The sequence below is a fragment of the Vipera ursinii genome (assembly GCF_947247035.1).
Source record: "Vipera ursinii genome assembly, chromosome: 3".
Lineage (NCBI taxonomy): Eukaryota > Metazoa > Chordata > Lepidosauria > Squamata > Viperidae > Vipera > Vipera ursinii.
This window is the reverse complement of record NC_139516.1, coordinates 43679755-43692717: the sequence shown is the minus strand read 5'-3', so window position 1 is coordinate 43692717 and position 12963 is coordinate 43679755. Positions and strand designations below refer to the sequence as shown.

Here is a 12963-nt window from a genome sequence, read left to right as displayed (position 1 = left end):
TGGATCAAATATCCATTTCTGTTTCTTAATACCATCTATTATCAATTGTTATCTGATTAAATATAAAAGTCCAATCTCCAAAGTTGGTCTGTCTCAGGGGTGTCAAACTCACCACCTAAACTAAAATTTCTATTCAAAATGTTAGATGTTTTATCTTCTTAATTATACTACATTCCCTCCCTCCCCCTGAAACATAAGGATTCTGAGTGTCCTGCAAATCTGCTTTTGAACCTTAAGATTCACATTTCAACAAAAAAATAAGCATCTGCCTGCTATGAACGCAATAGAGTCAATAGAGTCTAAATTGATCTGGCACAGGATCAGTTCGCACTTTGCTTTATTCTTCTCCTGGGAGACAGTCTGAAGTTTTTTTTTAAAAAAAACACATTATAAGCCCTACCTGATGAATAGAGAACAACATTTGTCTAAGAAACCAGGAAACAAAACTCCTTTACCTGAAAACCAGGTAAGCAGGCCAGGCCTCAGCATGATTTAAAGGGAAAAGCCAGACAAAGGGAAGAAAAATTTAAAGCACACTTTAGAAGGATGGCAACTGTTACAACAACATATATTTAACATTCCTGCAGCTTCTGCACAAATATGTTCCAATGCAGCGTTTCCCAACCTTAGGAACTTGAAGATGCGTGGACTTCAACTCCCAGAATTCTCCAGCCAGCTATGCTGGCTGGGGAATTCTGGGAGTTGAAGTCCACGCATCTTCAAGTTCCTAAGGTTGGGAAACGCTGTTCCAATGGACCTAAAACCTTGAGGACTGTATCAAAGCGTAACAACTCAACAAATTACACCAAGCTGATTTTTTTTTTAAAAAATGGTATAGACATGTTCAAAAAATTATGTATGAATGACTGCTGGGCAAAAATAAAATCAATAAAAATTAGAAATTCTTCCAGAAGAAATTATTCAGCACCAATGTATAATATTAATTAACTATACTAGTATTCAACAACACAGAAATATATGATACACATTATTATCTTTCATCACTCAATCAGAGGTTCAGATTGGATCTGGCATTTTTATCTGCCTATCAAGTCCTTCCAAAGGACCTGGGGTATAATAATAATAATAATAATAATAATAATAATAATAATAATAATAATAATAATAATAATAATAATAATAATAATAATAATAATAATTTATTATTATTATTATTATTATTATTATTATTATTATTATTATTATTATTATTATTATTATTATTATTATTTCTCCTGCCCAGATGAAATAAAATATAATAGCAAACACTCCTAATCCTCTTGTCTCCTCTTTTTGTGAGGTCAGTTGGGCTGAGAGAGAAGGCTTTCATGCCTAAGAGAGGCCTAGAATTCACAGTAATGAGAATGGGCATAGTTAATTATATTGTATACTGCTTTTCCATTTTTAAATCATTTAAAAGCACTTTTAGAAACAATACTGTAGGGCAAAATGACAGAATTTATTATCTTCCCTCTAAATGCAAATACAGTATAGGGTTTTTTAGTCGCCAAATTAGCAGCAGCAGACTTCATCCACACAAGAGAGAGGTGAAGGGTCAAGCCCAAAGTTCTCAGAAGTACAAAATTGTTTTAGAACACACTAGAAATGGATACCCACAAACAAGGATGAAACCCATATCTTAGACATTGGAAGTTGACTCTTTGGGGGTCATCTGAAAAGTTGAAGGCACAGATTGTATTGAACGAGCATATGCTTCACAGTGCAATTATAAGCAAAGTCTCCTGAAAAGTAAATTTGATTGCTTTAATGAAGCTTAGACTCAGGGAGATGTAGAATTATAACTTAGAACTGGAAAGAGGAACATTTCAGACAACATTTTCTTTAAGCCTCACTTGATGTCATTTTGTCTAGTCTACTTGTCTACCTTAAGGTTCAGCGGGCAGCTTACAATTACTTCTCAAGGCCTGGCCTGGAAAGTAAACCCTTAGCAGAGGGAACTGGGAGTTGCTTCTTACTAATTTTAAAATATATTTCTCAAAAGTTAACCTATTGCGAAATATTGTATGCATTTATCCTTCGAGAAAAAGACTCAGAAACCTTGGCTTTCCAAGAAGAAAAGAAAAACTGGGAAGCTGTCCTTCAAACTGAATGAAAGAGGAACAGAAGAGTTATAAACTTCCTCTCTGATCTGAGAGGGCAAGGGAAAAGTCCCTCACCTTTCTCTGACCCATCCCCCCTCAGTTCTTAAATACAGTATGTGCTCAGAGTAAAGAAGATAGACGCACAGTTGTAATTTATTTAATTTCAGCTCCTTGAATTTGCTCCTGGTTTGGTAAACTGAGAGGATTATAGTTCAACAGAAGCCCGCTGGGTAACTGTAACTTATATTTCTAGCTCTTCATCAGAGCATGGCTAATAATATGTTGAAAAACCCCTTTTTATTCAAGGAATGCACAAATACTGCCTTGATCTAACAGCTTCTGTAAATGGAAAAGAAAACTCACAATGAAGGAAGTTCCCTGTTTCTTTAAGATTCATGAACTGGCATTCAACTGCTGATTTCAGTTCACTGAAATTTTAAATAAGGCTGGGATCACACATTCAATTACTGAAGAATGGTCTACAGGAGGTTACTACGGAGTAAGTGTTCAGAGGATCGTTGCATAATCTGTTGACTCTGTTGACTATTCCAGCTATTTTGTCCCTACAACAACAACAACAAAAATTTCTAATTATACAATTGTGCTTCAGTTTTGTTTCCCAACAACCTACGTTAACCATAAAAAAATTAGTTGGGGACTGCCAGTAAAGTTATTTGGAATGAAAATCTATTTCAAAACAAGACCTTTAAATAAAATTAGAAGGTGAAAAGAAAAAACCAAATATTCTTTGGTCTTTTTGAAGCCACTCAACCCAGGGAGTGGGAGTAGAGAAGAAATACATTATCAACAGAACTGCCAGATCTGTTCTGCAAATTCTGGGCAACCATTATGTGGCAGCTAGACAGAGAGCTCTCTTTGTTGCCATCTGGTGGCCATTAATATTTCCAGTTCAACTTTGGCAGCCCTATTAGCATCAGCCTATCCCAGGGGTGTCAAACTCAATTTCATTGAGGGCCGTATCAGCATTGTGGTTGCCCTCAAGGGGCCGGGTGGGTGTGGCCTGGGTGGGCATAGCCTACTGGGTGGGCGTGGCTAGAGTGCGTATGGCCTACTGGGTGGGCATGGCCAGCTCTACATCGTTTGCAACAAGGGTGCCTATGGGGGCCTGGGCAGGAGTGGGGACAGATCTGAGGGTCTCTGGCAGAAGGAGAGTCTCTGGGCCAGAGCCAAGGCAGTGGGGGCCGTTCCTTCACTGTTTCCAGGATGGCTTCGGGGGTCACATGAAACCACTTCGTGGGCCGGATCCGGCCCCCAGGCCTTGTGTTTGACATGTCTGGCCTATCCCAACCAGATACTGGACCATGCCTGTTTTAATCCCCTACTAGACTAACCAGTGCTTTGATGGAAATTATGGGGATTATAGTTCAACAGAAACCCGCTGGCAACTTTGGCGTAGTTACTCTCAGCCCTAGGAAGAAGCCAGTGGCAAATTGTAGTCCTTCCAAAAGTGCTGCCAAGAAAGCTGGATGGAGTTCTCCAGGCAGCAGCCAGGAGTCAAAATTGATTTGGAAGCACACACCGCCCCTCAAGAAAGTTCAATACCATTTTTGGGAAAGCTATTTTAACACACTGAGGCTTTCATTTACGCTTTATTGAGGTTTTCCCTGTACTACTTCTCTCTGTGAACCATCAAAGACAGCTGGTGCAATTTAACAGTAGAATCAATTTGCCTGGCATAAAAAGGAGTGTGAATAAGAAAAGGAAAGTCAAATGTTTCAGAATGACTTGCTCATTAGGCCACCATGTCTACAAATCCAATTCACAGAACATCCAGACTGCACGTACTGTAGGCAACTAAACTCTTAAGTAATTTCTGTGCAGTCGTTGAATTGCAAGAATGAATTGTTCTCACATCACCCTCTCTTGTGTTTGCCAGCTTCCAAGCAAAGCAATTCAGGTAGTCTCCAGGTTATGAGATCTGTTTCTAGGTCTTCTTTGAATTGAATTTGCAGGTAAATCAGAAGTTATTTAGTGTTAGTCAAATGTCTGCCTTCGTATCTAATACAGAGAGTCCTCAACTTACCACTGGTCGTTTAATGAGAGTTTGAAGTTATGATGGCCTCAGAAAGGGTGCTTCATGACCCGTAAAGTGCTTCCAGCCATTGTAGTGTCATGCTTTCCCACAGTTACATGATGGTGAACTGGATGCTTGGCAACTCAGAGTATTCCATCTCTTACTATGGGGGGTGAGTTATTACCCCCCGTAGATAGGGCCCGCAACTTGGGAGTCCTCCTAGACTCACAGCTTTCTTTAGAAGATCATATAGTAACTGTGACTCGGGGGGCCTTCGCCCAGGTTCGCCTGGTGCGCCAGTTGCGGCCCTATCTAGACCGGGATGCCTTGCGTACAGTCACTCATGCGCTCATGACCTCTCGGTTAGACTACTGCAATGCTCTCTACATGGGGCTGCCCTTGAGGACCACTCGAAGGCTCCAACTGGTGCAGAATGCAGCCGCGAGAGTCATGTTGGGGGTCTCCCGATGCTCCCATGTTACACCTCTGCTCCGTGAGCTGCATTGGCTTCCAGTTGCCTTCCGGGTGAGATTCAAGGTGCTGGTAATGACCTTTAAAGCCCTTCATGGCATGGGTCCGGAGTACCTTAGGGATCACCTGCGGCCGGCATCAACTTCCCTCCACCCAGTGCGCTCCCACAGAGAGGGCCTCCTCAGGGTGCCACCAGTCAGAGAGTGCCGACTGGTGACCCACAGGGGGAGGGCTTTCTCTGTGGGTGCGCCTGATCTGTGGAACCATTTACCGGTTGAGCTCCGGATGGCTCCCGACCTTCGCTCCTTCCGACGTGATCTAAAGACCTATTTGTTTGAACAAGCCGGCCTGGTCTGATGGGTTTCGGTTTTATTACTGTTTTTATGTAATTTATTTGTTGTATTTGGGCATTATGGTTTAATCTCTTCTTAATTTTTGCATTTCAGTATTTTAGTATTTATTGCCCTGTTCACTGCCCTGAGTCCTTCGGGAGAAGGGCGGTATACAAATTAAATAAATAAATAAATAAATAAATAAATAAATAAATAAATAAATAAATAAATAAACCTGTTCAGACTTATGACTGTGACCACGTGATCACCATCTGGAATCTTCTCTGGTGGCTTCTCCAGAAAGCCAATAGGGAAGCTGGCAGGGAAGGTTGTAAGCTGCTGCCAGCAGCCAGAAAGACTCCCTGCCATCTCTGGGGGCTGGCTGAAAGAGCTGCCTATTGGGGGAATCTCACTTCCATATGAAGATGAGATTCCCCCATCCCAGAGCTGAGATTTCCACCACCATCACCCGACAAAGCATTTCCCCTCCCCTCCATCCACTGGGGGGGGGAATCCTTCTAAAAATGTCAAGATTTAGCTCTGTTCCTACAGCCCAACAAAGGGTCCTCCCCCCCACACACACACAATGTATAGTTCCTGCACTTAGTCCTACAAATCCATGCTCCACAGTCAATATATACAGCATAGCAGTGCCAACTGTAATTTCTACTGTAACCAAAGGCTCACAGTATTAGTAGCTTATGGCTTGGAAGATCTTAATTCAAATCACTAATCGGACATATTAAACTTGGATTGTCAATATCTTCAGTGAGAAAGAGAAAAGTGCCTTTTAGAAATAAAGATGGGACCTCCCTCAGCTGTTTGCTTTCAAACGGGCCAGGATTAAGGATTGCCCCTCTGCCAATTAGCCTCCTCCTGTGGTTTAATGCAGAAGAATAAAAATGGAAATCAAACCAAGTGAGAAAAATCTAAAGCCATCCCAAAGGTGCCCCCCTCCCTTTAAAGTCTTGGCCATGGTAGTGGGCAAGGATTAAACCCTACTCACATGACCCGGCTGATTGCATTTATATGTCAGGATGTAAAACCCGCCCTGCTGAGCAGCCTTTTCTCTGCCTGAGGCAGGGAAAGCGAGGGTGGGGGGGTGGGGGCTTCTGCTGAGTGTCTCCCCCAGCAAACACACAAAGGGGATTAGCCAAGAGCCTCTCAGCCCTGCAGAGTAATCCATCAAATTATCCCCTTGTTGGTGCTGCCATCCTCTTAGGGAGGGAGCAAGGCTCTAAAGGCTTTTGAAGAGGCTGAAATTACCCTTGAGCCTGAAACAGTTCTCCCCCCCCCCACAGCTGCTTCTAGCCAAGCCCCACAATGGGACAGTTGTAAACAGAAGACAACTATTTGGAAGGGAAAAGTGAGGGAACTCGGACAAGGGGAAAGAGGACAGGCAGGCAGTGTCAAAAAGGGCAGCGGCCTCTCCCATGTGTCAAAACCCAACAGGTGGCCTAGCCAGCTCTCCGGTAACAGAAACAACAGCAGCCAGGAGAAATATCTGACAATACATGCCAAGCTCCTCCCAGCCCACCCCTTCTCCATTTAGGGAAGGAGTCCCCATTTATAAGAGTTTAAGTTTGGTATTGTGTAGAAATGCCCCAGGCATTATTTCCCTTTCTTCTAAGCCATTTGGGGGCTTTGGGTTTACCGCTTTTCCTTTTTAATGCACATGGAAGAGATCCAGACTTTAGCTGGGCTTTTCAGGGCTCCTTGTGCTCAGCTGCATTTGACCATCTGCCTGCCTCCTGGAAGAATGTGAAGTGAGCGGTGGGCCCGCCCGGCGGTCCAGAATTGCCTTTTCTGAAGATGCCGTTTTACAAGTACCTCATTCAAACACGGTCTGGAAGGTTATTGGAGGGTAAGTGGCATAAGAAAGCAAGAGCTTTGATTTTTAAAAAATAATGATAAAATATATTTGTAACTTCTAAAGTGGCATTAATATCCCCAGATCTCAAGATAAGGATCAAGAGTGCAAAACTGAAACAAGGCCACGCATGGTTTGTTCCTTGGCTTTGGCTGATCATTTTATCAGCAGAGGCCATTATCCTTATTCACTAGGTAAAGGTAAAGGTTCCCCCGCACATGTGTGCTAGTCGTTTTCAACTCTAGGGGCCGGTGTTCATCTCCGTTTCAAAGCCGAAGAGCCAGCGCTTGTCCGAGGACGTCTCTGGGGTCATGTGGCCGGCATGACTAGACGCCAAAGGCGCACAAAACGCTGTTACCTTCCCACCGTAGTGGTCCCTATTTTTCTACTTGCATTTTTACGTGCTTTGGAACTGCTAGGTTGGCAGAAGCTGGGATGAGTAACAGGCGCTCACTCTGTTACGTGGCACTTGGGATTTGACCCGCCAAACTGCTGACCTTCTGATCGACAAGCTCAGCGTCCTAACCCACTGAGCCACCGTGTCCCTTATTCACTATCCACTGTCAAATAATCACTTTTGGGTCAAGATAGTTTGAACTCACTTTAAAATCTGGACACAGTTTCAAGTTTAAAGCACTTAATTTTGTTTTAAGATGTTCTTCCAATAAGCGTTGAGGGGAGTGCACATATCCTTCAATTCAACTTTCTGGCCAAGGAAAAGGACAGTGATACATCATATGCAAAGGGACAAGAGACGCACATAATCTGCACCATGCTGGGATGAAATTGCAGAGAGTTTTAGTTTTTTGCAATTTTCATCCAGAACAGGACCTCTTCACATGCAACTCTGCCTTCAAGCTCCAACAGAGTATAACTTATATGTGCATCTGAAAACTTCTCTTCCTCACAGCGATCCTATGAAATAGGGTACAATATTTCAAGCCATTCAGTCAGAGTCAGATGATCAATTCACACAAGGTGCTACTTCCCTATTCTATTTTTGTCTAATTATAGGCAAAGAAATGTATTTTCCTTTCTTTGCTATCCGTCTTACCTCCACCTCGTTTCATAAGATACCATTCTTTTCAAATGGCAGACTTTTTGAGAGAATGGCAATACAGAAGTGTAGGAGTAGTGTGAAGATACAGCATTGTGTTACAGAGATAACAAGTATCAATCCTTTGACCTTACTACCTATGTGCAAACATACATCATTATCTCTTGGCATTACAAGTATTTTCACTGTCTCACACCTCTCCTTTTACTATTCAAAGGGGTCTTCAGCAATGTAGTTTTTTTAAAAAAAAAGAAGAGGAAGAAGAAGAAGAAGGAGGAGGAGGAGGAGGAGGAGGAGGAGAAGAAGAAGAAGAAGAAGAAGAAGAAGAAGAAGAAGAAGAAGAAGAAGAAGAAGAAGAAGAAGAAGAAGAAGAAGAAGAAGAAGAAGAAGAAACAAGAAAGAAGAAGCAGTAGTCCAAATTATCTTGCTTTCAGCATTCATTTTTACACACTCTGGGACTTTTAATCTCTTGAATCCAGCATACTGAACTTAAGTTTTTTAAATCCCCTTCTTTCTTCAGAGTCCCTCCAAACTCACACTTACTGCAAAGTTGTAGAATACAATTCAAAGCCACCAAAGTCATGAATTTAGGGGGGGGGAGAGATTATGTGGACTGCTAGGCTTCATTTTTTAGAAACTAAAAGGCAGATAATTTGAAAAGTTTTCATTCCCCACCCACCCCACGCCCCCCACCCCCCACCCACACATTCACAGCTTAGCCCTGAACAGAAACAAATACTCTGCCAGTTTAACATCACTCCATGACATCAAGAATCCCAAAAATGCAAAGGTCAGACTGAAAACAGCAGCGGCTAACTTTGCTCCCCCTTTTGTGACAGTCATGCTGGTCATGCTGTCAAAGACAATTATTTACATTTTCCATTTTGCCTTTTTCTTCCAGCCAGCATGATATAAGGACTTTTGGGGCAGCTGTAGACAGAGAACTGCCAGCTGATACAAGACACACTGCAGACTGAATCCAGAAGTCTCCAATTGGAAGGGAAGCTAATGAACCTAAAGAAGGACCCTATGGAACCTCTATATGTAACCATCACTAACATACCCTAAAACAAAACTGTGACTTTAAAACAAATCAGGCTTGCATATAGAATTCAACACATTATATTGGATTCAGATCCAACCTAATAAGCTAAAATCAAACAAACCACCTTATCAACTCGCACAATGTGCGAAGCCCCAATACATTCTTTCCGGCAAAAAAATATAAGCAATCCATTGGCTAAGCCAGTACAAAATTTCAAATTTTTGAATGGGAAGATTATTTTGTTGCCAATAGAGAGGCCTTATTTGGTACTATAGAACTGTACTGGAGCGACAGGAGAAAACTATATTACTCAAAAGTCTCAGCCATGAGAAGCTTTGAAGAAATTATGATAGCAAATGCTTAAGCTTCATTACATTTTTCTGACTGAAGTTGCTCCTCCTGTGCCCTCCCGCCCCCCGCACGGCCGAGCCGGGAGCGCGGCGGGGCAGGCGAGAGGAGCAGAGGGATGGGCGGCTGCGGCGGGGCCGGCTCTCCCCCCCCCCACTAGCCACCTCCTCCTCCTCCTCCTCCTCCTCCTCCTCCTCCGCTAGCGAAGGTGGTGCGGACCTCGCCGGGCGTGCTGGCCCCGGAGCCTCCCGGCGCCCGCGTGTCCTACAAGCCCCTGGAGCCAGCTCATTCCCCTCCTACCAGCATGGCCGGCTCGGGGCAGTACCGACATCTGCTTAATGATTACGGACCCCCACACACCCTCTCTAGGCTACACGCAAGGAGGGCAGATGACTGGCAGCAATCGAGTCCCTCAGAGCAAATACGCAGAACTCCTGAGCATCATAGAAGAATTAGGCAAAGAAATCAGACCTACCTATGCCGGAAGTAAAAGTCCCATGGAAAGGCTAAAACGAGGCATCATCCACGCCAGAGGACTGGTTCGGGAATGTTTAGCAGAGACTTGAGAGAAATGCAAGATCCTAAGATCCGGCTTCCCCCACCCCCACCCCCGCTTCGGCCCCCTGCCTCCAAGAGACCCCCCCCCCTTTCCCTCTGAATCAGGCAGAGCCACCCTTCAAACTGGCAAGGCTGCGTGTCCTCTTCCTGGTTTTGGATATTGTCCTTCTCAAGAATGGATCCGCATGTCCGGTTGAATTCCTGCTCCCGTTCAGATGTTTCTGTCATCTCACAAACGACTTTTGAGCCTTGGTTTCAGCAGGCAGGCAGCCTGGATCGATCCATGCAAAGCCACCCCTTGGATGAATGGAAATTGTTGGGTGTTTTTTTTTCTTTCTTCCCCCTTTTTCCTAATCGGGGAACAGGCTTTGCCTCTTTCCTAACGTCCCCTCTCAACTTCTGCGGTTGCTCTGCAGACTCGCGTCCTCTTAAGATCGTTTTCCAGTCTGCATTCAGGGCCGGTTGAGGAATCCTCGGCAGCTTTCCAGAGGTCCCTCGCTGAAATAAAGCTGGACAGATTTCCCTAATAGAAATCCCCCTGCGTTACTGACGTTTTCCTGTATAATGCATCAAATAGTTTTGCGTGCCTGGGAGGACAGAACCGCACCATTATTTGGATGAGCTCGTGGGCATCCACAAAACAAAACAAAACAAAAAACCAGAATTCTTTACAATGCATCAAGGTAAATACTTAGCATTTGCAGGATTAGCCTCTTGGGGAGGGGGGATTGCCTTAATCACCCCAAATTAACTTGCCTGTCAGCCCAACCATTTCAGGAACTGTTTTTAAGCTGGAGGAGATATAAAATTCCCTGCCATCTGCCCTTCAAGCACCATAATCATCTCAAGTGGTATTCTTTTGGTGCACAAACTATAAATGGTATCCTCCAAAGTGTCTCTTTCTTTGCATGAGTTTTCCACAGCCATCCCCCCCAAAAAAACGCACACGTTCCTCCCAAGCCGAAAACAGCCAATTCAGCCTCATATCAACAATTCTCCCTTCTCTGGATTTAAACTGCAACTTTGCCTCTCTGTATGTATTTATTACTTGATGTAATGAAGCTTATTTTCAGACTGAAGTTGAAGAGCATGACCTTGTGCTCTTCTGCGAGGGATGGGTAGGTTTTGAGTTCCAGACATACTAATGGCCCCTTTTGTAAACACATAGTAAGTAATGCTTTTTTGCCTGTGGCAGTTGTGTGGTCTGCCATTCCAGCTATTTATAATCATGCCAGCTATTTAATGTCATCATTGTAATTTTTGACCACTGCAAAGAAGGAACTTGCTGATAATCTCCAAAGTAGAAGGGCATGGGATGGAAACCAAGAACCCTTATAAAAGAAAAAAGATAAGTATAGAATATGGGCTAATTTCAGGTACAGCATACTTTTAAAAAAGGCAGGACAGAAGTGGATGTACTGGGCGGGGGCAATCGTTCTGTCTTCATTTGGGTTGAAAATGCCAGATTTTGAAAGAGTCACCTCAGTGTTCTCCCATGAGTAACTTCAGTGTCATTTTGCCACATAAATCCCATTCTTCTCAATGATTTCTGGAAATCACATCGGACCAATGATCTCTTTAAGAAGAAAGGCATTTCCCAGCTTGTCAACATTTCTTTTGAAAGCATGGAATTTAAGCTGTTGGCAACTATAACTATTATTCCTCATCAATTTCTAAAGCAGGACTGTAGAAACTTATGGCTGTCGTGTTATTGCTTAACCATAGTTCCAACTTGTCCTAGTTTCAGTAGGGAAAGTAAGAATTATGGTTGAGACACAGGTTCCTCTGTGGTCTGCTGAAATTACTGAGATCAATCCTAGGAAACTTGTATTATTTGTATTTCAGTTTTCCTAAAGACTCACCGTTTAGTTAAGACTGGTTAAGATAGGCCTTCCATCATATTCTGCAGTATATCACATGGTCAGGATTTATGACAAATCACTTGATTGAAAGGAATTGTAAAAATCTGAACAGAGTACCAGCTAAGTCTCTTGTACAAGTGGGATAATTAATTGAAAGCTTTCCTCATAATCAGATCCTGTTATCCTGTTAGCTTCTCAACAGGAAAAGAAAGAAAGTGCATTTTGGCAATAGAGGATTGGCTAAGTTTGCACTCTGAGTTGAATGTGGCTGCTGCAAATTCTAGGCTTAGAACACACAGCATGGTTGAGAAGAACAAGGCTAACTGTAAACATGAACTCTCACTGGCGCTCTATACAGACAGGGTGGGGAAATCTTCCTGGCAGTCTCTGAAAATTACAGGCATATTCTTTTCCCGTTAGTCATTTATGTTTCATTTTTTCAGGAATCTCAATTTTCCAGATCAAAGATCATGGGGAATACACATGGAGTGGAAACTTCTTCTCTCTCCTATATTACACCTTTATGGTACCTTCAAATTATGCTTTCTATAAATAATACATTTTGGTTTCCAAAAAGTACTTACTGTGCATTGTAACTAGTGAATATACAACATTAAAATCAGATCAATACCCAAGAACAAGCAAGTATATTGAGAGGGAATGATGAAATAAAGACAGTCATAACTGGTGCAAAATCCGAGATTGTTTTTTCTGGGGCCACTCATATTTTCATATTGCCCAGAAGTAAAAATAGGGATAACCATAAAAAAATAGAATCTGAACAAGTTGAAAGAACATCTAGGAAAACAGCAACGGCAAACTATTTCCATACAAGAAAACTATAGAGGTGCACTCAGGTAGTCACCAAGAATTTCAGGTAACTCTTAACCTTCAAATACAGTAATACTAGAATTCTCTTCCTCCCACCCCAAATTCAATCTAAGCCAAGATGCAGTTACATAAAATGCAAATATGAAAAAAACGATCTTACATTTGTCACCTGGGAAATGCAGTATCCAGGGGTGGCTTGCACAAGGCTCAGTGTAACTCTCACAAAGCTTTACGTAAGTCACTGTAAACTTTGGAGTTAATATAGACAGGACGATATATTTAATCACCCTGTTCATTGGCTGGTCCAATATGCAAAGGTGATGAAATTCATAACTCTGCCCAATGGTACTAAGCCACTTATTTCCCTACTGCAGCAAAGGAGAGGCAGGTTACTAAGATTCTCCCTCCCACCACCCACTCATCCACCCTCCTTTTATCTGGGACAAGCTGCC

At 42.8% G+C, this 12963-nt stretch overlaps 2 protein-coding genes across 4 annotated transcripts in view; one reads left to right on the top strand and one right to left on the bottom strand.

Annotated features, from left to right (window-relative positions):
- SLC45A3 (solute carrier family 45 member 3) overlaps nucleotides 1–12736 on the bottom strand; it is a 31347-nt gene extending 18611 nt beyond the window's left edge. Inside the window, exon 1 of one of the 3 annotated variants that reach the window (XM_083359739.1) lies at nucleotides 12672–12736. The gene's annotated coding sequence lies outside the window, so the exon portion shown is untranslated. The remainder of the gene's footprint in view (nucleotides 1–12671) is intronic. The other 2 variants (XM_083359741.1, XM_083359740.1) reach the window with 2 other exon arrangements.
- Nucleotides 9599–9826, top strand: LOC310637953 (cyclin-dependent kinase 2-associated protein 1-like; the record flags this gene model as incomplete). Its single annotated transcript, XM_083358589.1, has 1 exon — nucleotides 9599–9826. One exon carries the CDS (start codon nucleotides 9599–9601, stop codon nucleotides 9824–9826), a length of 228 nt encoding a protein of 75 aa, XP_083214715.1.
- Nucleotides 12737–12963: the final 227 nt, after the last annotated feature.